Here is a 27,671-nt window from a genome sequence, read left to right as displayed (position 1 = left end):
AGACCCCCCCAGGGGCCTCGGAGCGGGACCAGCCAGGGAGACGCCGGGCGCGGGCGGCCCCTTACCAGAATCCGACAGAGCCGGGCTCACCAAGCTCAGCAGCTCCCGCTCCTTCTCGTAGTCGCCCTTACAGAGGAGCTGGCCCTCCTTGAGCACGAACTCGTCGCCCTTCTGCAGGCGCCGCTCGCAGACGCAGCAGCAGAAGCAGTGCAGGTGGTAGACGCTCTTCTGGGCGCGCATCACCAGCTCGCTGGCGCGATGGCCTCCAGGCAGCCCGCGCACTTCACTGCGAACAGCCTGCAGGACAAGCGACAGGACAGCCTGCTGTGACATCCACAGCTGGCGGGACAAGGGACCCGTGCTGGGGACACGGGCCACCAGCACGGAGTCGCTCTGTCACCTCCTTGGCGCGTGGGTTGAGGGGCTGGGGACAACGGCGCTGGCAGCCCACAGCGACAGGGGACGGGCACACTTGTGGAGAGGCTTACTGTTGAGCTGTGTGTTAATGAGGGTTAATGAATAAGGGTTATTTCTGAAAGGAATCTTATCAAGGCCATTGGCCTGGAAACGGGAAGTGAAGAGAAGAGAAGAGAAGAGAAGAGAAGAGAAGAGAAGAGAAGAGAAGAGAAGAGAAGAGAAGAGAAGAGAAGAGAAGAGAAGAGAAGAGAAGAGAAGAGAAGAGAAGAGAAGAGAAGAGAAGAGAAGAGAAGAGAAGAGAAGAGATCAGTGGGAAAGAAAAAACCTACAGCTGGGAAAAGTATTTACAGAAAAGTTTTGTGAAAAAGAGAGGTGTAGATGGTTTTACACCAATCAACGTTATGTTGATTTACTGTAACCAATGAATAAAGTGTAAACTGTAGAGGGTATAAAGGACAGCCAGCTGTTGTAATAAATGAGATATTTGCCTTCTGAAACGTAGTGTGTCTATTCCTATGTCGTGCCTGGCCTCAACAGTGACACAAACTCACTCAGTGCCAGTGGGGAGATGTTGCTTTTGGGTGGACTTTAGAAGTTTTGGGGCTTACATGAATGTGGTCAACTGAAGAAGACCCCAACATGCAGATGCTCCAGGTGAAAAAAAAAAGGTATCAAACCCAACAGCCCAGGTACCACTGCCACAAGACAGCACCACTTCACATGGGTTTTATCAAACCAACTCCACGTGTCACCTCCCTCCAGCTCATGCCTCGACCCAAGGAGATGCTGGAGACAGCAGTGGGGTCCTCTGTGCCTCTCCACAACCACCTGCAGAAAGCACCCCCACCCTCCCTCACCCACAAACCACCCCATCCCACTTGCAAACACATCAGGAATGTCTAATATATCACAAAATTCTCCAAGACAGCAGATTTAGGGTTAAGGCCAGTGCCAGACTGAAGACTTGATGTGTCAAAAGGAAAAGAAAAAGCTCAGCTTGTTCCTTGACATTGACGTGACAGCGTTTGAGGCATCCCTAATTAAACCGTTCCCAGGTTTCCAGACTCTGGCTTTAGACTTAAAAGCCAATAATAATAACAGCAGCAATAACACTTTAGGTTGGAACAGAGCTTTTCTCTCTCTGACTTTAAATGTCCTTACTGAGAATGATCAATGATTTACAGCTGGGGGGAACTGAGGTGAGAAGAGCAGAGGTGGCAGCATCAGAGGACTTGGAGGCACCTGGAATTAACCTTAGGGCCAGATATTTTCAGTAACTGGGATGACCAACAGAGATGTTTGAAGGTATCAAACCAGAACCTCTTTGCCACACCCAGATATTTGAGTTCTTGGCTTGGACATCATATAGAAAAAAAAAACACTGTTTACCCAGTTGTGTCTGAAATATCTGTGGGAACTGGACATTATTATTCCCCTGTCTTGGTGACTTTGGCCCAAAAAGAGAAGTCAAAAGTCAGCACACATCCTGCAGAGGTTACCTCCGAGCTTTCAATCCTTTATTTTATTTTATTTTATTTTTGTTACAAAATCCCACATAGGAAATGTGCTGAATCAGCCCCGTTCTGACAAGCAGAGGACCAGATATATGCAAAACCCTCAGGGGAAAACCATCAGAAAATGGGAATCAGTTGAAAAAGGGCCTGCTCCCTCCCAGGTTTTCCCCACACAGTGCTGGCAAGCACGAGGGTCTGGTACAACACTCTCCCCATGCCAGCCAAATCCTGGGCACACTCAGCAAAAGGTGTCATTCCCAAAGAAGTAGGAAAAGGATGCTATAAAGCTTTCATAAAACACTGTCATCACCACAGGAAGTGGGAAATCATCAAATAAAATGTAGAGGTTAGGGAGCTTATAATTCTACATATTGCCATTAGTAGCTTTTATTTTTCTACATTCAGCTTTAATTCCCCAAGTTTACCTACAACTGCCTGTCCCCTAAGATGTATTTCCAACAGCCCTATGACTGCCCTGGGAAGAGAGGGATGTGTATTCCCTTGAAAGGGTCATTATTTTTCTTGTTCCAGCTCACACATACACTGTTAATATTTCTGTAGTCACTTCATCTTTAATTATGTCTCTTTTATGTCAAAGTGGAGGCTATTTGTATTCATCTGGCAACACATTCTCATACCGTTTAAATGATGTTTAAGCCCTACCTGTTGGGATTACCAACTGCTCTCAGTAATAAAATATTGATAAAATATTCCATTGCTGCCATCTAATCTCCAGGAATAAATGTGCCCAAAATTTGTTTCCAAGGCACTTATTAGAGAGCCACAAACCTTTGCCAACCAGGCACAGCAGCACCAACCCAGCAGTGGATGTTTCCAAGCCCAAAGCGTGCTGTACAGCAGCAAGGTGTAAGATTTAGGTAAGTGGCTGCCTGATATCAGACACTTAAAGCTACTTTTAGGTCGCTGAATAAATGAGTTTATTCCCAAAGCAGCTCCCACTGAGGGATGTCGTTCAGTCCAGGTGTCCTTCACTGCCCAGTGCAGAACTCCCCCATCCCTGGGCAACGTGAGCTGCAGAGAAATCCCCATAAAACCTCTTCCACAGTGTGAAACCACAAAGAGCTTCTTATAAACACACAATAAACGGGGACCTCAGGCACTAAAAGGTCACAGGCAGAAAAACCACAATCTGCCACAGGTAGTAATGGACAGAGACCAAAGAGTCTTGGTGTCACAACTCCCTTGAGACCCAGACTGTGCCAGCTACTCTACAGGGACTGGAAAATAAGAGCTTGCATGGATAATTCCACACATGGATAACCCCACATATGGATGCTGCCCTTCGGGGATAACCCCACAAAGGGTACAACCTGCACAGATAACCCAGCTGGAACTCCCCTGCTCAGCCTGAAATGGGGCTGAAGGAAGATTCTCTTGCAGCACCAGCTCTAACAATTTAACATTTTAGCCTGAGTGAGACACTCCAGCCTGGATCCAGAGAGGTTTTCCTCCATCTCCAGGACCTTCAGCTCTCTCCTGCTTCACTTATGGCATCTTAGGGATTCTTTAGGTCACAGTGGGGCTTTTTTTCTCTCTCCATAACCTGTGGTACCAAAGCTAAGTCAAGCCTGACTGGCAGCACTGGGTTTGTTTAGGCAGATGAGAAGCTGGCCAGGGCACCAGACAGGGAGACCTGCTCAGCATTGGGACGCTTGATGGAAAACCAGGCTGTCACCAGCAGCTCAGTAAACACCTCACTGATGCACTGACAGTGGGTATTTCTAAATAAAACCAACACACTCAAGTTAGGAGGAACAAAAAGATAGTGATTGAGCAATTTTTATCAATACATGCAGCCTTTCCTGTCTGATCTTAAAAATATTCCTGTTCTTGATTAATTTCCCCCCTCTTTTTTTTTTTTTTTTAAGTTTAGATCTCTCTTGAAATGACAATCTGCAGTTTTGAAGCCGAAAGGGACTGGTGGTGGCTTTCACGAAAATCTTGAAGCAAAATCTTTGGGCACTTCCAAAAGCACAACATTTCTGGCGGCACGAGGCATATCCCCAGGATGCAGCCCCGCTTCTCCATGCCATTCCTCCTTCCCAACAAACATCCCAGATCTCTCCTTCGGCATTTCCCATCACCAAAACCTAAAAATATCGACACAGGGCCAGAGCCACCTTTGGGATGCTGCGCCCCGTGTCCCTTCCCGATGGCCGGGGTGCAGCCGTGGATTCCCAGCGGAGCCACCAGGGCCCGTTTCCCCCTTTTCCTCCGGAGGGGTCAGGCTGAAAGGGGCCGTGATTGACGGGCGCTTCCCGGCTGCTGTCTGTCTGTCTGCGTGCGCCGCATACAAAGGCGGCCCCGCCGAGCCTCCCGCGGCAGGCACGCCGATATTAAATCGTGACGGACAAACCTCAACCGCTGCTTCGGGCTGGGGAAGGTGAGGCAGCTCTGCTCCCCTCCCTGCCTGCACCAGGGATGTGGTGAGAGGGGCAGGGGCAGCCCCTGAGTGGCCCCCATTGGGATGCTGCAACACACCTGTGCCCAACTCATCCCATGTTCTTCCTCATCACGGCTCAGGAGGAGCCTGAGCACAGCCTGACCAACCCATCTAGCAGCTCCAGTCTGGCCACTCAGAGCCATCTCCAAATGATGAATCCCACCAAGGCCATGACCCTGGTGTGGGGATGAGCCAAGGGCCACACACAGCCCAAGGGGCTGGCAGTGAGTGCCAGCAATGAGCCACAGGGAGTGAGGACACCGGATTGAGTTGTCTTGGCACTTGGTCATCTTCTCACTCACTGCCACTCGCTGCAAGGGGGGACATCATCACCGGGTCCTTGAGAGGCTGGCAGTGGAAAAATGCCACTTGCACCCATGGCTTGGGAATGAGCCACTGCCCTGGGTTCATGTCACCCTGTCCCTGCTCCAGCCCTCGTGGAGCTAAAGGAGGAGGCAGAGGGCATGGACCATGGCCAAGCAGGAAGGAGGGTGGTGACAGTGAGGGTATCCCCCAGCTGCAGCCATGGGGCACCACGTGGATCCTTGGCCCTGGCAGGAGGGGTGCTGAGACCCTGGGAACGGTTTGGAAAGAGCTGAGTCCATCTCAGAGCTGTGGAGAGCAGGCTGGCACATCCTGGGGATGGGAAGCACAGAGGGAAGCAGAGGGAAACTCCAGACCAAGGATCCTGGGCACCTCCAAACCCACTCTGCGTCTCCAGGCTCCCAAGCTGATGGAGGAAACTTCCCTCGCTTCCCTCCCTCCCTGTGCACCCCAAGCCCTCAGGGAGCTCTCCAGTGGGACAGAGGAGGGATGTTTTCCCCGGGGCTCTTCTCCTGACCCTTCCCCGTCTCCCAGCTCCCTCCCCCCCGAGGCGGGCAAGTGTTCGCTTTACTGCCTGGCAACGGGGCCGGGGCTAAGCTTGCTAAAATATGAGTGTTTTTTGGCTGGAGTACCAGAAGGCTGCAGTCCTACAGAGAGAAAAAAATTGAGCACTCCATGCCATGGCTCCAGAAAGGGGGAGAATTAGGTTTCACACCGAGCAGGCTGGACCATGGCATTCTTTAGTTAATGCTTAACAAACGCCCAAACAAAAGCAGCCAACTTCGCTGCATGTTTGTAAAATGTATTCTCAGCAGATTCAGGTTTATTGGAGAATTCACTCGCTCTGCAGCAAGTGGCGTTTTCAATTTTTTTTTTCTCCTTTAATTTCCCTTCTCCTCCCTCCCCCCCAGCTCAAGCCCTTCTCATTCCTGCTGCCTGAATGCGTCTTCCAACACTTTGAGGGGACATGGCAACCGGGCTGAAATGGGCTTATTTTCCCCTAGGGACTGAGGTGAGCTCGCCTCCATGGCCCTGGGGTGCAAGTTCTCCCCGGGGTTCAGCTGAGCTGCTGCTGCAGGGGACAGGGAGTCCAAAAAGCCAAGCTTTGGCCTCTGACAGATTCAGCCCTGAGCACTTGGCTGGTGGCTGTATACTCCGAGAGGCCAGGAGAGCGAGGAAGGGAGGTGAAGGCTGAGAGTCCTATTTTTGGCCTCTCTTCACCTCACCCAGCTCTCTCAGGGCTCTAACCCAATGATCCTACCCAATCCAGCATCCCACTGTGCCATGCATTCTCGGAGAGCCCATCATGGCAGAGGATGCCACTAAGCACAGCTTGCTCTCGAAGGCACAGCCAGTATCGGGGATGGCTGAGGTGTGGAGGAGGGGGCAGCCCCATCCAGGGACCCAGAGGCTTTGAAGAGGTTAAATTATGGGGTCCATGCATGGGTGTTCTGCAGCAGCATCCCTGAAGGAGCTCCTGCTCTGATGCAAGTGCCTGGGCAGGTCCCATGTCCCCCCTCTAGGACCTGGTCCCACGGCAGAGGACACCGGTGATGAGAGACACGTTGGTGAGGAAAAGGGGGGCAACAGAGGAGAGGGGGTTGGTGCTGGGCTGTTCAACCCTCCTTCTGCTACATGGGAACCATCTGAGCTTTCCCAGGAAAGGGCACCTTCGCCCCTGACTCCTGGATGGGGTCCAAAAGTGGTCACTTAACACCTCCTGGACCCTCCAGAGACCACGGCGTGACACGCAGGGGCACTGCTACAATGATGGGGTTAAGTAAACAGACAAACGAAGCCTTCCCAGTGAGCAGCCGCTGCCAAAACACACCAGAGCAGCCCTCGAGCCTTCCCTGTGTCCAAGTAAAAGGTCAAGCAAGGCTGTATCTTCCAAGGCTGTTTTGTGCTGCTCCGTTTCTGATCAAGGACGCACTATTAAGACTTTCACCAACAAGGTCCTACAGCAGCTGATGGCTCTGTCTCCCCATCCAGGAGCCTGATAAAAATCCTCTCCTTGATTGCAGGAGCGGCCAGAAAGTGATCTCCTGTGCAAGGCCAGAAGGCCAAGAACAAAATGCTGATTTTCCTCCCCATTCCCCTAAAGGCCGGTTCTTTTTGTGTCCCCCCACCCTCAATAACAGCGACATCAGACAGGAGTTGGTCCCATCCCAGCACTGATGAAGCAGCAGGTTTTAGAGGCAGGAGGGACACATGTAGGAGGGGGAGAGGCACACACAACACCACATCCAAGCCCAAATACCATCCCAGTGTATCCCAAGGATCAATCCCACCCAGCAGTTCTGCATCCAAGCGATGCATCTCCCACCAAGCTGAATTTTGAGCAGCGGCGACCCCCCTCATCAGCCCCCCCATGCCCCCAAGAAAACAAGGATAATTGAAAAACCACAATATCACTAGTCAAATTTAATATTGAGAGTGAGTGAGCGGGAGCCAGAGGTCAGAATTAATTACACCCCACCATATTTCAGCACGCTGCCGCAGCTCCGTGTCCTTTCCTTGGGGAGCAGTGCTTCCACAGAGAGGTCGACAGACATTATTAGAAAGGACTGATTTAAACGTACCCCCAGGAGCTTTTCAGCTTGTCTCTTCAGAGCCTTTGTTTGTACTGAGATTAATGGAGAGGCAAATGATGGAAAAGCAAAGTCACCAGGAGCAAGAGGATGTGCCATTGCTGCCGCACCACCCCGATTTGGCTGGCTTTGTGAGCAGGGCAGGAACGACCAGGAGAGAAGGAAATGCTGCTCATGTCATTCATTTTGTGGATAAAAATGTAAAGATCTTGAAAACTATTCCTTTTTTTTGTTTGTTTGTTTTCCAAGAAAAAGATATCCTGGCTGAAACCTCCTGCAGGCTGGCTTTCCTATCCCCTTGGGGATTTTACACACACACTGTTTTTTTGACGTGCTGTACCACCGTGGGGGAAGGAGCTATTTTCATTCTGCTTCAGATTAATATACTCCTCTAGCAAGTCATTATATTTCTTTCTGATTTTTTTTTTTAAAACCTCCTGTGATGGAAAATTAATACAGACACAAACCAAAATTAAACCTATTTTCCATTCAGATTTTCAAAAGGGGAGTTATGAAAAAAAAACAAAAATCAAACCAAAGGAAAGGAAAGACAGAGCACTCAGATCAAACAGAGAAATCTCCTTCCTTGGGCACAGCCAATACTTTACTGCTTCCAGCCCTGAACAACCTGACCCACATCCAGGTGAGCCCTGCTCCAAACAGAAAGACGGAGAAGATTTCCAGTCCTTTCAAATTCCCTTGTAACCCCACAAATTCACCTCCACCTCGTACCAACAGGTCCAAAAAGGGATCAGGCAAATCCAGGGGACTGAGCTCAACATCTGCCTGGACTCACAAGTCCAACCTCACCTTCAGGACGCCCCAGATCCCTGACTGCCCATTGCAGCAGGGGCTCCCCTGGCCTTGTGCGGCTTTCCTGCCACCCACCACCCAGGCCAGAGCGGGTGATGCTCCAGCCGGGAGCCTCGACTGCTCTCCAGTCTCCTAGGCTACAATCAAGGCTTGCCTTTTCCTTTATTAAACAGAAAACCCACGTTGCCCCCAGGGACTCTGGGAGCATCCAGGGATGGGGGGCTGCAGGAGCTGCCGTTTCCCAGGCGTTTAAAATTCACGGGGTGTTTGCGCCGACGTGCCGACGCGGCAAATTCTCATTAGGAGGCGGCCAATATCCTGTGGAGCTTCCCGGCGCTCCTGTGGCCATAAAAATCGCTCGGCTGTATAAAAGCTAAACAGAGTAAACCCAGTCGGACACAGGGAGCAGCTGCTTCGGAGCAGCTCGGCAAACAGAGATCGGCGGGAGCGCGCCGGGCGCTGCCGGCGCAGAGATAGCGCTCTCCTGCCCACGTTATTTCTTGCCTTATCTCTTATTTCCCTCACCCAGGATTTTGCATAAATATCATCTGCGTGTGTTGCCAAGTTGTTGGGATGGGGCTGGGGGTTTGTTTCTTTTTTTCCCTCAACAGCATTTCCACAATGGGAAGCAGCTGTTGCGGCTAACAGGCTGCTCCGGAGCAAAAGCTGTGCTCGCATCGAGATATCTCAGAAGAGGCATCCTTCATACATAGCTCCGTGCACTAGAGAGCACTATAACATGTGTTTCCATGAAGTTTGGTAGCTACCCAGTTAAACAGGCATGCTGGAAATGCCAGAGGAATATGCTCTGGAATGAATGGAAATACTCATCTAAAAAGACATTAAATTTAAGCCATCTTTTTCCCCCCCTCCTCCTCGCTCTGCTGAGCTCCCGTTGCTGCTCTCTCCTGTTGTGTGCTCTCAGGATGGGGTTTCAGGAGAAACAAATGTTTGGGGTGTGTTTTTCAGGCTCGTGGCACTTGTGACAGGGATGAGATAACAGATGATGGTACATGGGGGGGATTTCATGCTGTCAGTGGTCTGGGGATGCAGAGGCAGAGCCAGTCCAGCCATGGGCAGCAGCTCATCCTCCATGATCCCTGCTCCCAAAATGACATCTCACACGTGGAAAACCAGAGCTCTGCCTTTCGTGGGACTGAGCATCAGCTCCTGGGAGGTACCGAGCATCCTACAGGGGCTCAGTATTGCAATAAAAGGGATAAAACCACAGGAAAATTTGACTATCGAGAGTTCAAAATTTGCTTGAGATTCTCTAGAGCTTTTACCTCTTCAGTCTGAGGAAGTTCACATTTTTAGCCAATGTTCTCTTGAAAATTCAGTAATACGCCAATGCAAATGCAAACCTCTCTTTGATTTCTGTGTAGTGAATGCACTCCAAGGCGATTCCAGCAGTCCCCAGAAAAGGCTCTAACTGATTCCAGTAAATGACAAGAGGTCTCAGATCCTGACACCAATCAGAGACGATATCCATCACACAAGGGAAGATGCTCAAAAGGCTCCACAGGCCTAAAGATGCTCAGCACTGGAAACTGGTCAAGAGCTTCCCCATAAAATTATTTTTCTTTGTTCTACTTGCTCTATTTTATACATATATATGTGTGTATACCTATATATATATATACATGCACACACACACAGGTGCATGAGGTATTTCTTTCTGAAAAATCTTGGCTTTACACAGAGATGTTTAAATTCAGCCACGAGCCTAAGTTCAAGTCACACTGTGGGGCTGTGCCCAGGGATGCTGAGCCATCTGGCAAAGAGGGACTCGGGCACTTTGCTCCATCCAGCCAAAGCCCTGGCTGGATGCCATCTCACCACTCCCTACCCAAAACGTTCTTCTGGAGCTTTTTGATCTAAAAACATTTTTTTTCCCCCTTAACCATTTGGATTTTCACACCAAGGAGTGCTAAGGCACAGGAATGTCCTTGAGGCAGGAACTACTGATGTTCTTTCCCACACACCCCTCACACCCCACAGCACCCACAACCCTCCCCAGTGCATCCTCATCACTAAGGCACCGAAAAGGCTGAGCAGGGATGCGGCAGCAAAGAGCAGAGACCCCTACAAGAGGCGACAAAGGTGCAGGGACACCCCTGTCCCCTGTGCCACCCCTGGGTTTATGCCACAGTCATGGCTGAAGGGGTACAGGGACAGTGCCAAGCTTGCCCGGCTACCTGAGACAGGTCCCAGTGCTGTCAAGGCAGCAGGATGAGCTTTTGATGAATTAGATGGCAAAAGCAAACATGCTTTCTCTAGGAAACAGGTTCCTGCCACTCGTCTGCTCAGGGTTATCTCAGCATCAGGGGCAGCAGCCCTTCCCGGCAGCCTCCGGCGGCCATGGAGGCAGGATATTACTTTGTTGCTTATTCATTTTATTGCTTCTCCTTTCTAAATATTTGCTTGGCAGGGGAAGGATTCCCTTTACACCGTATCTGTTTTTACAGGTCAATTGAATTTCTGGTGCTCTCAATCCCTCTTTCCCTCCAATTGCATTTGCAAAACAAATATTGATTGTACCAATTAGCTGCGAACCCCTCGCAGAAGATATCCCAGTGCCTTCATTTGGGAGAAGGCTCTCCCACCAAGTGGATGTGCCAGTGGGATCAGAGTTCCAAATTCCACCCACAGCAATCAGAAATGTGTCCAGGTAGGAGGTCACATCTGACCAACTGATGGGTTCTTGGCAAATCACATCCTTTAAATAAAAAAAAATTAAAAAGAAAGGTTTTCCCTCAAAACATCTTTAGGGTTTGCCTGTGCAGTGCTGGGCTTTTCTGAGCTGCCCCACCAAAAGCAGCAGGCACATCCAACCCAAGCACCTCGTCACACTCCATCACACTGACCTCACTGCTCCGGGTTTTATCTGTGACTTCCTTCAAAAGTTTTGCAAAAATCCGCAACTGCCATGGGGAGAAAGGAAAGACACCTCGGTGGATAAAACAGCGTTAAAAACTCGCTGGGTTTCGCTCTGATGAAATCTAAACAAATGCAAAGAGAACAAGTGAGGTGACTGAATTGCACGGCGGGGATCCTTCACCCCTTGGTGACTGTCACCTTCTGCCAGCTGCCACTGGGACAGGGCTGGGATGGCGATGCCAGCCCCGGTGTCACTCCAGCAGGAGCTGTGACACCGCCCCACGGCTCCCAGCCCACCGGTGGCCACTCGCAAAGCGTTCAGAGCACACTGTTAAATGTGTCCTGCCTGTGTCAAAAGTCACAGCCCACGGCAAAGGCGCAGGGGGTGCAGGTGGGGTGGCAAGGGGGAGCTGATGGGCGAGCCAGCCTGTCTGCAGGAGAGGCGATCACCCTGCTGCAGCAGAGCAGCAGAGATGCTGGGATGGAGAAATCCATCCCAGTGAGGATTCCCAGGCCGCCGGGGACGCCCAGCCTCTAAAAAGTCTCTTTTCCCAGGTCCCACCCCCAAAACAATGCTGCGAATCCCAGAAAGCAGGGAAAGTTCCATCCTCCTCCAGATCCCCTGCAGCCCAGGGAAGGCAGATTGCCCAGCCAGCCCCGGAGTGCAAGACTGGCCCAGCACCAGGGAGAAGTGCTTTCCCTCCCCAAAAACGGGGATACTTTTTTCTCCACATTTCTCTGAGTCACAGCTGGGTGAATTCAGGTTCCCACTGCAGTGCTGGGGTAAAATGAGACAAGAACACAGAGTGGAGAGCGGCCCTCCCAAAGCCAGACCAGAGTGCAGAGCCTGATACCCACGGGGGGCCAGGTCACCCCAGCAAGCTGGGCCAAGGCCAGGACAGAGCTGTGGATGTGTAAGATGCTGACACACAAATACGAGCCAGTCCATCTGATGACAGCATGCACACATCCAGCGTCCCGGGGTGGAGGGCGGGAAGCAGATGCCTGCTTAGAGAAAGGAGGGACCAGCCACAAACCACTCATGCTCCTCTGCAGCTTGGACAAGGATGAGGCAGTTTGGCTCCGTGTTTTGGGGCCAGGCCCATCTCTCCAGTTTAAAGCAGCTGAATTGAGCCCAGAGTCTCATTGAGTCAGCCTGCCTGGAGCTGGCTCTGCCACCCCGCTGTTTCATCTCAACGTGAAGCCAATGGTCCCATTTGTGGCTACAAGGAACTCAAGGTGAGAGAGAGGAAGCAGCACCTTGAAATGGGTAACAGCAGATGCTGGAGGCCCTGTGTCCACAGCTTGGAATTGAGTGAGAATCCCACCTTTTCACTTTTCCCCTCCCATTTTAAACTGATCTCCCTGGGCTGCACTGGGAATGGGAGCTCTCAGGCTGGCAAGTCTCACGAGCTTGGAAACAACAAAGCAAAGGCAAAAAGCTTGGTATTCACCCTCAATCCATGTCAAATGACACGATGGGAAAGCCAAGGTCAGGAGCAGTAATTTGTTTTGCCAGCCTGTCTCCTGGACACACAGAGCAGAGGCAGCCTGAATCCCCCTCCCTCGTGCGCCCCATTCCCTCCCGGTGGCATCCCTAAGAAGATGTCACCGTGCCACCTCCCAGCCTTGCTGAACCCCCTAAAGGTCAGCACCAAAGGCATGTCCACCACATATGGTTATCAGTTCTCCGTGGGTCCATCCATCCCTCCACTGCAGCTGGGTGAACAATTCACAGCGCATAAATTTATCTAGCAGATCTCAGCCCACGTGCTGTTTGCTAACAGTCTGTGGAGAGGCTATATTTTATCCCTTTGGGTTTCTTGGCCAGCATTCAAGCTCCTGACCCTGATTTATTCGCAATCGGTCAAGAGCCACATTTCATCTCCATGGGCCACGTCTGCACAGAGCTATTCGGAGCACGTGGCTCCGTGTCCCACAGCAGAGCCAGGACACCTCGGCACAAGGCAGCCCCAGCTCTCTGCAGCACCTCCAAGAGGCGAGCAGGGGCTTTTGTGTTCAAAAATAGGCCCTGCGGGGGCAAACCTCGCCCGCTGAGAACAGCGTGGCCGGAACAGACCGCGCCTCTCGTGCGCACGAAGGCGATGAGAGCTCCAGATGCCGGCCCGGGCTGGCTCCCCGCCTGCCCTCATCCCTTCTCCCCATCTCTTTGCCCACCTCTCTGCCTATTTATAGCCATGGAAGACCTTTGCACAGCGCCCGAGCAGCCAGAGGGTTGAGTGTATAGGCGGGATGGCAAATGTCACCCTTCAACTTTCCAAAATCCTTTCCCTTCTGCCTCCCAAGGGAATCACCACGGAGCGTCACGACCCTGCCTTTGGGACAAAACCTTGGGAACAACTAGAAAGTGTCTCTCAGAGCTGCACCCATCACCAGCCTGGCCGTGTGGGGTTTATAAAACACCTTAAGCCGGGTCTCAGCAAGTCCTCCCTAGGGGAACAATGATGGGAGACCGATGGGAGATGATGGGAGAGGTACAGAGGAATCTGCAGGATTCAGGGAAAACCAGTGAAGCATCAGGGTTAATACTGTGCAGGATCAGGGTTAGCATCAGCCCTATCTGACATCTTCATTGGCAATTGCAATTAGGGACTAATTAGCATGTTAATAACATTCATAGAAGATAATAAACTGGAGAGGATGGAAGGGAGCAAAGCAATCTGAAGGGGACCCCGGAGAGATTAAAAAAAAAAAAAAAAAAAAGCAGCTTCTGCAGTTCAGGGAAAAAACATCCGGAGCAGATGCTGCGGGAGGAGGAAGGCGGGAGCAGGGAAGCAGAAAGAGGCTCGGTGTGGGAGCACAAGGGGAGGCAGCCCCCTGCTTCCCTGTGAGCCAGGTCCTGGGGCTGGAGCAGGGCAGCGGGCACGGCTTCACCAGGCAGTGGGAGAAGGAGCAGCACCTGATGGTGGCAGAGCATCCTGCTGGGGTGGGCTTTTCTTGCAGGAAAAAACAATATCCCGAGTAGAACCACTCAATGGAACTTGACTTCACCTGGAGCTGTTTCCCCTCACACACCCTGCAAGCCCCACTGCACAAACATCTCCCCTCCTGGCTCCCAGGTGGATTGGCCACACATGGGAAGGTGAGAGGTGGCAGAGCTGTCACCTTCCCCCAGCCGGGCAAGGCAGGGGGACACAGTGCAGAGCTGATGGCTGTGTTCATGCTACAAAAGGAGACCCCCACCCACACCCCAGCTGGACATGGGAGCAATTCCTCTCCTCCTCTGCAGAGCCTCACAGTGCCTCCAGCTCTCAGTGCACTGCCTCTCCTGACCAGCATCATGTGCCAGGTGCCCCTGTTGTCTGTCAGGCTGAAGCCCTCCTTGTCTCCTCCATCACAAAACTCCCCAGATCCAGTGAAAACCGCCCCATAACTGACGGGACATGGGATGCAGGGCGGACCCTGAGGGTGGGACACCTTGGTGATTCCAGTCCTGGCATCACTGACAGCCTACACTTAACAGTGAAATGGATAGAGCTGTTTTCTTGTAAGAAAATCTTGTAATTACTCAAAAGACCAAAGTGAGGTAAGCAGAGTGCCTTTCTTACAGGGATCCTCGTGGACCTGCACCTCCTGGCACAAACCACGTGGCTGCAAAACCAGGCAGGATGCAAGCACTCACAGTGGGGAGGATGGTGGGCTGGCAGCCTCTCTCACAGTGCTCTGGGTGTCCCGGGAGACACAAAACAAGCTGCACAAAGCATCCCTCCAGCAGCAATCCCAACCTCTCCATCCCCATAGCAGGAGGGACTTTGCCCATCCCTGAGAGGCAGAGGGTGAAGAGGAGAGCTCAGACAGGCTCACCTGATTTTTGCAGCTCTGCTGCACCAAGAGCTCCTTGTGCCAAACAAAAAGCAGCAGCCAGCAGGACTGCAGGAAAGGGCTGGGCCCATTAAAAACACAACTGCTCCTTTGCCTCCCAGCTGAAGCCCTACAGCACCAAACTCCCCAGCCGGGCATCCTTGGGAGTCTCTGTCTCCTCTCCCAGTGCCTGATAATCCAGGCAGCCCGAGCAGGACCTGAGTCACTGTCACTTGTCCCCACCACCTGGCGACAAGGAAGGTCACACCAGTCATGTCACGGTGTCCCCTCTGAACAGCTGCTGTCACCCCGGATGTCTGAGCACTCCAGCCCTTCCTTGGAGCATTTGGAGGGTTTAAAAGTACAACCAGCTCAAAGGAAAGCCCGAATTCTAACCCACTAGGACTGGTGCTTCAGCATGCAAGAGCTCTGGGCTGTGCAGCTGCCCCACATCGGGAAGGGGCAAGAGTTTTATTGCCCAAAGGGGAACTGAAGTGGTTCCTGATGCTTGAGTACTTGGAGGCAGGCAGGGAGGAGGGGAGAAGCTTTTCCATGATTTGTGGGCTGTTCTCAGGCTGTCCCTGCTGCCAGGTCTTGGGCAATTTGATGACTTTTGTTGCAAACTGGAAGAACAGGAGACATATGTGAAGGAGGAAACTTGCATTCCTCTCGCCTAAGAAATCCCTTCTCACTTTCCCCCAAATCACACATACACCCAATCCCAGCCTCTCTGGGCTGGCTTGGACACCAGCTCCCCTCCCACACCCAGATGACCTACTCGTCCAGAAATGGCCAGGGCCGGCGGCTGGGGCGTTATCCTCTCCTCCTTCCCTTCCCATGTCCTGCCTGCACAGCCCTGCTGACAGCCAGGGCAGGCAGGGGAACCCTTCACCTTCCACTGCTGAGCCAAGCAATGGAAAACACCAGATAAAGACAGCCTCTCCCAGCAGCATCAGTGCAAAGGGGACCCCAAGCCCCCCAAAACTCACCCCAGCCCCTCCACAAGCTGCATGCCAAGCACCTCCACACCTCCTCCTCCAGAGATGTCTCCAGTGGCTTGCAAACATGGATGTCGTATTTCTCTGTGCCTATTCCCAGAAAAAAATCCACAATGGTGATCCCCAAAGCCAGGCAGGGATGTGACTCGCTGGGTGGTTGGACACAGTGGCGGACGTGGCACATCATGCCTGGATTTCTACAGCATGTCCCCTCCTCAGTGACTCCTCTGTCCCTGGAAGTCCTCTGTGGGATGCAGAGGTGGGAAAGGACTCACACAAAGCTGAAACACAGCAGTGACATCACCACCTCAGGCCACAAGGCTGTGTATGGGCAGGCAGAGAGCCAAAGCCAGCCTCAGTCCCAGTGAAAACCTGCAGGGAAGGAAGGCACCGGGAGGAAAACCATCTGAGCACGGACAGAGCCCAAATCAAAGCCACACAGAGCCCTTGGGTAGGGAACCAACTGCTGACAGATCCTCCCTGCTCATTTCCACAGCGTTTCCACTGAAGCTTAAGGCTGTCACCTGCTGAACACCTGGTGGGCTGATGTCTCCTGGGGTGGCCAATATCAAGAGTGACCTGTGTGCTGCCAGCATGGAAAGGTCCCTCCAAACCACCTCCTGAGAGGGAGAAAGGAAGGGACTGCTTTCAACACAGCCTTGTGACCAGCACGAGGTAATTCCCACCTCTCACTGTCCATCACAGAAAGCATCAATGAGGCTGATTGAAACCTGCCTCCAAAGGAAAACCCAGTCCCCCAGGGCCAGTCCTGGGGAACTTCTCACTGGTGAAAAGGTGAAGCTGGGACCTCACAGGAAAACTGTGGGGAGAAGCCCAGCAGAGCTGGGTTAAGCAAGACCCTGCAATCTGGCCACGGGGCGTTCGCCTCTGCAATCTTGGCTTTGCAACGGGTTCGCAGGTCCATTTAACAAAGTGAGACAGAAAATTGGACGCCAACGCCTGCTCAGTGCAGGGAGAGCCACCCTGCTCCAAGCCCATCTCACCGGCGCCTCCTGAATTTCTTCCCTCTCCCCCCACTTTTAAATGGAAAATAAAGACAAACCCCAAGCTCAGACCCAGATCAAACACAACCTCACACGTGCCCAGGAAGAAAGACCAGCAGCAGAAGTGGAGCAGGGTCCTCACATAGAGTCCTCCATCCCCATTTCCACACCCAGATGAACACAGGGCTTCCCGGCTGGGGTGGGACTCTTCTGGGCAAGAGGAGAAAAAGCTCCGGGGTGGATCTCGCCATTTCCTATTCCAGGAAGGCCAGAGTCCCTTTGAACTCTGTCCTGCTGGAGAGAGTGAAATGCAGAAACACACACCCCAATGCTAATTTAGACTTCCACCTTCCCCAGTGTCAAGCGCTGGCATCCTGAAAACATCACCGAGCCGTGCGTGTGCCAGGCAATTCCACAACAGAGGGACAAGTGGGACGGGATCTGCTGCAGCAACATTACCAGGCAGACGAATATCAGCCACTAGATTTGCTCTTTCAAGCCCCAGTGCCTTGCCCCAGGCAGCCAGCAAGACTATTATTAGGACTCGAGGCAGCCTGGCCTCTGACTGCTCTCCCTGCAAGCGCTGCCCCATGGAAGGATGTGTAATTCCCACCACGGTACCCTCATTGCATAGATATTGGATTTGGGAAACACTTTTTTTTTTTTTTTTGTGCTGCAGGCGAAACAGCTCCTTTCCCACACCTGCCCTTTCAAATGAGAGCGGTTTAACATTGTTTGCAGAGCTAAAAAAAAAAAGACAAAAAAAACCCAACAAAAAACAAACCATCGGCATCCCTAAAGCTGGCCCGGCCCCATCCCTCTGGAGCGGGGAGAGCTGAGGAAGAGCAAAGCAGAGGAGGCAGAGAGCAAATGAAAGGCGTTGCTGGAGGGGGGAGGCAGCAAACAGCCCCACACGCCAGCCTCTCCCTGTGGAACAGCTCAGCAGCCCCTTCCCCAAGCTGGGGAGCTGGCAAGGAGGGGCTGCCCCCCCCCAAAACCTGCAAACAGCTTCAGGACTGCTCATGGCAGGAGAGAAGAGATGGATTGTACACCAGGGCAGGTTGTGAAAGCCAGATGAGCACTGCCTCCCTTGCTCTAACAGTTAAAATATCTTTGTGAAGCACCTCCCTGAGCTGGGGTGAGCCCAGCAGAGGCACAGGACCACCCAAGACACTCCCACAAAAGGGTGAAGGCACCCCAGTGCTGCTGCAGTGGGTGCTGGCAGCCTTAGGCATCCTCCACCCAGCACCACCAGCCCCATCCCAGGCTGCTCCTCCAGGAACCCCTGTGGCTTTATAACGCCCTTTTGGACCTAACAGGACCCCATTTTTCTCCCCAGTGTCACATGTGAAACAAACCCTGCGATAATCTCATTTTCCAGGTTGTAAACTCACTCATCAGTGGATGAGGACACGTGGGGGCCTCCTCTCACCACGCTGCTCTGATGATCTCAAGGCCCTCGATGAGGAATCGTGCCCGGTTTCTGCAAACTATGATCTAACCTAATTCCCTCCATCCCATTACTTCAGGATTTACAACACACAACCTCCCTTGAAATGGTTTCTGGTAAATTCTTTGAAAGCTCTTCTGGTCCTCACATCATCGTCAGGGTCAGCCAGGCATTAATGGCAAAGCATTTATGCGCCAGGTAACTCGTTCCCCAGCAAGAGAGTTTGCTTATGCTTTTTAAATTCAGGAAGCAATTAATAGTTGCCACAAAAGCAACCAGTGCTTGTCTTGGGTGAGGGCCATGAAGGCTTGACTTGCCCTGGGGAATTCTGATGCCTTCATCCCAGCAGGAACCTTCCACGAGCACGGTGGGTGCAAAGGTAAATCCTTAACAGTGGGTACCTGGTGATGGGAAATCTTCAGGCTCCCTCTCACCTGAAGAGTTGTGACTGCAGCTCCCTGAGCCAGCTCGAGGTGACCATTTCAGAGAACAGCACTGCCAGCATCAGTCAAACAAACACAAGACCTCAGCATCTTCTGGCTTTTTCCCTCTCTAGGCAAGGACTTCATTGAACTCCCTGACTTTGGGATGTGCAGCTTCAAAAGCCAAAAGGTCACAGATAATGATGTGGATGAAGCCAGAATCCCAGCAGAATCCGTGGCTCTGATAGAAAGGTGGAAAACTTTGGTCCTTGGAGCTCAGCATCCTCTGCTCACACTCTGCTCACCCAGACCCTGGAGTCCAACAAAGTCTATTCACGCCAAAAAAAACCTGCTCCCCAGAGCCCAGCATTCTCTGATCACACCGAAAACCCAGTCCCTGGAGCCCAGCATCTTCCACTTACATCAAAAACCCTGCTCCCCAGATCCCAGCAAGCTCCACTCACACACAAAAAACCCCCAAACTCTGCTCCCCAGCATGTTCCACTGACACCAAAAAAAACATCCCTCGAGCTCAGCATCCTCCACTCATGCTGAACAACTGCAACACCTGGAAAGCAGAGACAGAGGCATCCACAGCACAGTGCTTCCTCCCTCCTGCCCAGCACAGATGTCTCTCAGGGAGAGAAGATCCACTCACTGCCTCCCACTAAAATCATCAGCCGGCTGTGGAGATCCCCAGGTTTTAGGAGACATCCCCTTCCATGCTGGCCCCCTCACAGCCATCAGAAAACAATGATTTCCAGGCTCACCCCCTCTGCACTAGACTTCAACCAGCTGCAGACAGGCCCGTGCATATCCTCTTCCTAATCCTTCATGCACAATCCCTAGACAGTCCCTGGCTTTTATTATTTTCTGGCAGGAGAGAGCACCACGTTAACCCCCGTGTGCAGGCTGCAGCCTGAGCATCTCTCAGCACATCCCAGCTTGGGTCCAAATTATAAATGAAACGTTTGTGTAACAAGAGAACTGGTGAGGGCCATTTGCCCATTAATACCTGAAACCTTTAATTCTTATTTAACAGCCTGCCAGAACAGTCCCTTCTAATTCCTTGATACAATGATGGGCCTAAAACATTTATTTATTGATAAAGACCATGGGAGGCTCTTCCCATTGGGATGGATATGCTATCCTGTGGGGGGCTGGAAGCCATGGGACAGAGCAGGCAGCAGCATCACTGGTTATTCAGACCCTGCACTCCCCACCTCTGCCAGACCCTTCTCTACTCAGCAGCTCCCTCTGCTTCAGGGATACAAGATAAATTCCTTACTGGGACATGTTTTAAGACAAGGAGAACGAGGGAATTGTCTGTAAGTATCCCGGAATGTCCTGTCCTTGGCAGGATGCTGCAAAACTCTCAGGGAACGGAGCTGCACCTGCCCAAGTTCTGGCTGAGGGCAGTGGCTTGCAGGTGTGGAGACAAAGTGTTGGGGCAGGGTTTGTATCCCAGGAGCACATCCTGCGAGGAGACATCCTGAGATGTGGGCTGCAGCCTCTCCAATGGGAGAAAACAGCCTGAGCCCCCAAGGTGCTGGAGGTTTTGCCCCAGAAGAGAGCAGAGCCCGGTGAGAGGCACAGGAAGGGCTGCAGCCTCAGCAGATGGGGGTAAACAGAATCCAGCTCCAAGCCTGAGCTCCTGAGGGGACAGAGGCTGTGCCCCAGCAGGGAGCAGAGCCCACGAGAGGCACAGAAGGGCTGCAGGCAGGAGCTGCCCCTGCGGCCCCAAGCTCAGCACTGACCTTGACGCGCGGGGCAGGCGGCCGCCATGGCCGGCATCGTATGACCTGTTACAAAACACGGCGGGCTCTGCTCAGAGGTTACACTCTGCACGACAAATTTAACACCCCAGAGCGTTCCCAATCCCACTGGAAGAATTCCTGGCAGGGGCTCAGGAATCGCCCACTACTGTAAGTGGCCAAGTGCCACCGCACTGGTTTGGCTCCAGACACACGAGGAGGACCTTGCTCCTTCTGGAGGGAGAGATGCTTCAGCTGCTGGAGGACACCAGGCAAGAGGATGAAACCCCCAGGGGCAGGTGGGCCTTGAACCAGAGAGCAAAGGGAATGTGGAAAAAATGCTGCTCCCGAATGCTTTGAGAAAGGGCTTGTTTGAGAAAGGGTTGCAATCAAAAATTTGCATTGAAGCCAGCGTGACCGTGCAGCTCTGCCATGAAGGGATCCTTGGGGTGAATGATGAGAGCATCATCACTCAGAAGAACAAGCAGATGGAATGAAGGCACCCTCAAAGGATGCCCAGTCCAGAATCCAATACCAGGGGACTTCGTGGCTCAGTCATAAGAAAGAGAGGCTCAACAGGAGGAGAACTTGTCCCTGCTGCCATCCTCCCAGTCATACCCAGAGCCACGCCGGCTGTTTTTGGAGATGGAGCGGATGGATGCTGCTCCAAAGCAGCAGAGCTGGGGAGGGTGCAGACCAGGCAGGGCGAGAGAGCCTCTCCCAGCAGCAGATCTGGTCCCTCCTCCTCCTCCTCTCCTTCCCTCTCCTTTTGCCTGGCCCCAGCCCGCATTTCTGGAGCAGCAAGAGTCAGCTCTGCCGATGCTGCTGAAGGGCCCCGAGCCAACCCCGGCTGTAACCTCAGGATAAAAACATCAGCTCGGAAACACAGCAACGGGAAAAACAGACAGGCGGCCACGTGTGCTCACATGAGGGCTCCTCCACCAGGACAGCTCCCACTCCAGCACTGGGGTTTGCACTAACGAGCAATTTGGACTCTTGATTCCAGGGGAAGAGGGTTTGGTGTTTCCTTCCAGCCCCTGGGAACACAATTCCAGGACCTGCTGCTCCTATCCAGTGCCCACCCCTGTCCTGGCCAGGTGTTGCTGGTGAGGCAGGTAAGGATGCTCAGGTTGAGTGGGGTTTTGGGTGCCCCCAGCAGCTGATGATGAGAAAAGCCCAGGGTGGGAGCACCAGCGTGGAGGCGATGGAGCAGTGACAAGATGTCATAAAATGTCGTTGGGCCAGTGGCTATTTTTATCTGCAAGGACCAACACTTAATACTCTCCTATCTCCCACAAAATGTCACTTGAGCTCCAGCAGAAAGTCTACACCACTTGCAGACAAGGACTGAAACCCGAGCATGTAATCCCTGCTCCAGTCAAAAGTTTTAGTGGGATTCGCAGCGTCTGGACAGGGGAAGCTGAGAAAAAAAAACAAAAATCCTTCCCCTGAGAAATGATGGCTGAGGCAGCAGAGATTCAGGACAGGCAGGTCCCCTTCTGGCACCAAGTATTCCCCTGCAGAGTCACCTGCCACATCCGCAGGGCACAAGGCACTTTGTGAGCCCTGCAGCAACCCTGTGGCCTCCTCACTAGCTCAACCAGAATTTCAGTACCCTAAAAAGGGTCTTCAGTAGAAGGGGGAACAGGGGAAGCAAGGCATTCACCACCCAGCTCTCTAAACACCATAGCCCCAAGGGAGATTGAAAGGAGGAGTCAGGCAGAGCCCACAGGGGGGTTTTGCAGAGGGTCCTTATCAAAATATCACCCATCTTGGCAATTCCCCACTCTGTACCAAGCATCTCTAATTACTTCAAACACTCCCCCCTCTCCACTCCCACCTCCTTCCCTCTCACCCTCAAGGCCAGACCCCGGCGTGCCTGGGGTGTAAGGAAAGGAGGCTTCCCTCACTTAATAAAGCCAAGGTAGAGCAATGCTGTTATTAACTGCAGCCTGCCCACGGCTGGAATATTGCAGCAGCAATCCCAGGGGAGCACCCCAGCACTGCCCTGACAGCAGATGCAATAAGGCAGCCCCAGCACTGCCCTGTGATATTGCAGGGAGTGCAAACGCCAGTGGATCCCCCCCCTTGCATCATAAACAGAGTATTAGGGATGAATGGATACCTGGTCAGGCATGGAATAGCTGAGATTTGGGACAGCACCCTCCAGAGGGCTCTTCCAAGAGGGACAAAAGAACAGGGGTAAAAAGAGCTCTAGGCATGGTAAAACATGGTGCAGCACAGAGGTGCTCAGAAAATCAGGGTACCACGCTAAGGGCTTCCATGGAAACTCACAGGAGGTGAATTTTTCCAGGGATAAAAGGCACCACAAGCTCACGTGTGTCTTGGAGCTGCCCCCAAGAGGGTTTTTTTTCACATCAGGCTGTTTTTTAAATTAAAAAGACTGGGCAAAGCATTCAGGATGGAGGTACAGGCAAGGAGAGGAGCCAGCAGAGGATAGGGCTGGGTGAACCCTGCTGGGCTCTGCAGCCCCTGGAAATGCTGCAGGATGCTGAGGAAAGGGGGATGGCCATGGCTTCCCAGAGGGACGTACAGCACCTTGGAGGAATCAAATAATAGACATTGACAAGGAAAACCCGCTCCATTAGCCCCAGAAATCTTCTCTTACAGCAAGGAGTGGGGTAAAAAACCCCGGGGAATATACTGGAGAGGCAAAACTCACATTCCTGAGATGGCCAAGAAGTGATCACATCTATCTCCCTCCATCTCCAATTCCTAAGATCCATTTCTGAAGAGCCACCAGCCAAGAAACTCTGGTTGATTGGACGTGGTTAAAGCGAAAAACGCACGCAGAAAACCTTATAGCTGAAACTTAAATGGTCTCCACAAACATCTTGCATATTTTCAAGGACACTAAGGAAATTCACATTTTTTCCCCCCATATTTTAGACTTAAAAAAATGCCTCGAGGGAGAAAGTTATTTAGAACTACTTAGGAAATACAAAGGATAAAAAAGCCTGTAATTATTTCTCTGCCAAGGGCTTGTCAGTTTGAAAATCCCCGCTCTTGAACCACTAATCCTCATGGAAAAAAAAATGCAGCTTCGGCAAGATGCATCGTTGGTTGACTTTTGCTGCACTTTTCTGGCACGAGGGAACTAAAGGGAAAGGCGTAGGTTTGGGTGTTGTTTCATCAGCACCTTTCACCCACAGTGTGCCTGATACACGTCCTTGGCTGACAAAGGAGACCTGCAAAGCATCACCCCAAAATGAGGCTGATCTGCCTGAGAATGGTGCTCTGCAGGCATCAGGCCGGGGAGGGAAGGAGCACGGCTGATGCTTGGAGACAGAAGTGCCAAAACAGGCAAAAATAAATCAGTTCAAGGTGGGGGTATACTTACTTTAAAAGCCAAGGATTCAGGGAGTTCCTGGGATGTTTTGTTATGTGGTTGGAAATAGCATAAAGACATTATTGGCAGGGAAACTGCACTTCCTCTGGAGGGTGGGGATGGGCCATCCCAGCAGAGCTGGGATTTGGGCCTCTGGTTCAGCAGCCAGATTCACCACTTCACATCCTCCCGCCTGGATAAGGATGGGTGGCATCACCTCTGAACCTGGCTGGCCATGGAAATTGTTGTGTCCCACACAGCAGCATCCCAACAACTCTCCCAGCCTGGAGCATCTCCCACAGCAGCTGGGTGAGCCACCTCCTGTATGCCAGCACCCACCCACCTGGGTTTGGGGCTGCACAGGGCATCTGGCACAGCAGGGGTCAGAAAAACTCTGTCCCTAGAAGAAGAGGAGGCAGATTCTGAAAGGAGACAACACCCAAAATCCTCCATCTTGTCCCACACCTATTACAGTACTATAAAACCCTCAAATTTAAAACCCTTCACCATGTGAAATCACACACTTCTATTTAACTACACACCCGTGACTTTAACTCTATCACTCAAATTTGGAAGCCTTCTCCAAGGCCTCAAGTCAAAAGCAGTGTTCTCCTGGGGGTCAGTGCCAGTAAGCACAAAAAGCTCAAAAATCCCAGGTTTCTGGGCTCCAACAGTCCCTGTCATGGGCAGCTTTCGCACTGCTAAGGTTAAACATCTCACCCGGAGCAGGATAAACATCTCACCAAGCAGGGCCCCTCACCCATCTTCACCCATCTCTTCTTTCATTACTTTCTCCTAAGCCACCTCCATAACAGCTCCTCCCATCAACGTGGGGGTTAAAATCCTTGAGGTAATGCATGCAGGAAGCCTCTCCTCCTTCCTGCTTATCCCTCCTTCCCAGATCCAGAGGTGAAACAAGCTCAGACTCAAGAGCCCGACCTACAAGACTTGAAGCTTCATTAAACTTTTATGCCAGTCCACTGAGGTTGCTCTCTCAGCCTCTCATAATTACAGAGGGTGCAGAGGGAAGGAGCAGCATCCACCTGAGCAGGCATCAAGAAGTTTCAGGCACTTAATGATTCCATAACCAAGCTCCCACATCCAAAGCACCGTTTAAAAGGATCTGCTCGATACCACTCCTGCGAGCTGCTGGGCCGAGGAGATGCCAAGACATCAATAATTCAGGATTTCAGTTCTCCATCACCAATCCAGCACAGGTGAGACTTCAGACACAAAATCCTGAGCCATCCCACCACTCCAGAGTCCACAAACATCTAAGCCAAGAGGATGGCTGGGTTCAAGGATGATGTTCAGGTGAGCAACATCTTGCTCTCCCTGCAGCCAAAACCTGGAGTTCAGCATTTCCACAGGGAAATTTAGACCCTGGCTTGGCTGAATCCTGTGTGAGCCTCTTCCTCCCCTTCAGCCCTTGCAGGAGCCTACAGAAAGTGGCTGGTAAGGGGAAAGGAGGCTGTCACCCCTCCTCAGCACCCAGCCCAGCTGGGGTCCTACACACCTGACAACAGAGCACAGCTGACACTCCCTCCTCTCCTGCTGACTCTCCAAGATCAGAAATGGAAAAGATGCCCAGAAAAGGTGCCCCAGAAGCATGTCAGAGGGCAGTTCCAGTGTAGGCTTAACACAGAAATCATCAGGCAGGAGTTTTGGGGTTATTCCTCAAACATCCACCTCGACTAGCAGCACCCATTAATTTATTCATCTCAATCACCCCCGTGGAGGCCACTGCAAACATGTGGCATTGCCCTCCTCCCATTTAAATAAACCACTGCAGGGGTTAATAACCCTTTTTATAGCCAAGATGCAGTTTTCCAGAATTAAAAGCTTAGCAGGGCCAGCAAATTCCAAGCAGAAATTTTGCCAACAAAAGCATCCCTATGATTTTACAATGGCAAGGGTTGGAAGCAAGTCAGTGACAACACTGACTCTTTCAAATAAAAAAAAGCTGCTGCAGCTGAAAACTGCCTTCAGATCCTTTAACCTGTTTCTCTCTCCTTTCCAAATGTTTCCAGCCAAAAGCTTCCCAGTAGCAAAGAGAAAATTCTCACCTTCCTCTTCCTGCTCAGCCACCTTGGGCGATGCTATGCAGCAAAAAATCAACTTACAGCGTGGCCCCACTGGCCCCAGGCGGGAAGGAAGGAGTCCTTGGACACACAGGCTCCAGGTCCATGCAAGGATCTCTGAAGCACAACATCAGAGGAGAGGATGCACCTCCCAAAGAGATCAATTGCATCCAAACAATGGATTCTCCAGGAATCGCCCTCGCCTCTTATGCTTTTAAGACCCCACTTTGCTCCCTTACAGGGCAGGGAACCTTGCCCAGAGGGATTTCAGGGGCTCTCCACCCCACTGAGATGGTGGTTGTCATTCCAGAGGAAGAGGGGAGGGGGATTTTGCACGGTGGCGGCGGGGGCGGGGGACAATGGGCCGGGGAACGATGGTCCCGTGAAAAGGGATTTGTTCCGCTGTCAAGGACGGCCTTAGGAAATGAAGCCACGAGGGAAAGAGAGGGGTAGGGAGCAGAGAGAGACAATGTAGGGACAGCAGTGACAGGGAGACAGCTGGGGAGGATCAGTGCTGAGCCCTGATGGGCTCGCAAAGCACAAGGAATGGCCGAGGAAGAGTCCTCCAGCATCCTCTGCCCTTCCAGGCACCCGCCCCAAGGAAGAGCAGAACCTAAGATAAACCTTCAGGAAACTTCAGGAAACTTAGTTCAGTAATAATGTGCTTCTCCTGACTGCAAATTAAAATAGGTCCCTTGCAGCAACCCCAAGATTAGCCCAGCTGGTCAGAGCATGGTGCCAATAACAACAAGGTTGTGGGTTTGATCCCTGTGTGGGCCATCCACCTGAGTTGGACTTGATGATCCTTCTGGGTCCCTTCCACCTCAGACAATCCTGTGAAATATTAGCATCCTGTCTCCATGCAGGGAGAACCATTCATCTGCAGCCATGGAGCCACAGGGACCCTCAGACATCGCTGCCTGCTGGGATGTGCTGGGATGCACAGGAGAGAGGGGCTCTCCTACTGATTCGTGCCTTCTCCTACCAACCTGTACCTTTATCGTGCCAATTTGTGCCTGGGAGGAGCTGCAACACAAACTCTGGCTCCCTTTTGGTCAAAGATAGCCCAAGATGGAAAACACGAAGGCGAGCATGACATAAAAATTAGGCAGATCAGGAGAGACACAGAGGATTCATATCCAGCATTCAAACTCACCCAGCAAGATGCTGTAAGCACTTACGATGATGAAAGAAGCATTTTTAAGCTAGATTTGTATTTCCAGCTCCATTTCATGGGTGACAGAGCCAACTCTCAGTTCTTTCTCTTTCATGCAAGCATGGTCCAGGCACAAGTGCAGAAGACCTGACCCCAAAAAACAGGATCATATTCATGGGCACTTGAAACACTCTACTGAAAACAGGTAAATGCATGCAAGTACGGTGCAACAGGAGAAAATAAATTATTTGTACTGAACACGACATGATTTCACCCCTGTACTCAGAAACCCACACGTCATCCTCCTGAAAGCTCCAACTTTGGTGGGAGAAACTCCCATTTTCAGCCAGCCAGCCTACGTAACGTGCAACATCTGAAGGATCCCTGATGAACCGAAGAAAGTGGTCTTTTGCTAATAAGACCCCAGAAAAAACCCAGATAAGCAAGAAGACAGAGCCACCAGCCAGAAAACCCCCCCAGATAAAGGGAACTGGGTGCCATGAGCCCAACACTGTGCCCTGCACAGTCCCAGCACGGCACAGCTCAGCCCGCCCCACGCCTTTTGCAAGAGCTTTGGCATCTGGCTGTCCGTAAATATTTGAGGTGGGAAGCCAGGAATTACAGAACCCCTC

The 27,671-nt window shown here is 52.0% G+C and overlaps 1 protein-coding gene across 1 annotated transcript in view; it reads right to left on the bottom strand.

Annotated features, from left to right (window-relative positions):
• Positions 1-27,671, bottom strand: part of LMX1A (LIM homeobox transcription factor 1 alpha) — a 41,047-nt gene that overhangs the window by 6,024 nt on the left and 7,352 nt on the right. The window contains 2 exon segments of the mRNA XM_014874816.2: positions 66-251; positions 254-297. Of these exon segments, the coding sequence (XP_014730302.2) occupies positions 66-251; positions 254-297 (230 nt within the window).

The sequence above is a fragment of the Sturnus vulgaris genome, chromosome 9 (assembly GCF_052056855.1).
Source record: "Sturnus vulgaris isolate bStuVul1 chromosome 9, bStuVul1.hap1, whole genome shotgun sequence".
Taxonomy (NCBI): Eukaryota; Metazoa; Chordata; class Aves; order Passeriformes; family Sturnidae; genus Sturnus; species Sturnus vulgaris.
This window is presented reverse-complemented; position numbering and strand designations above follow the sequence as displayed.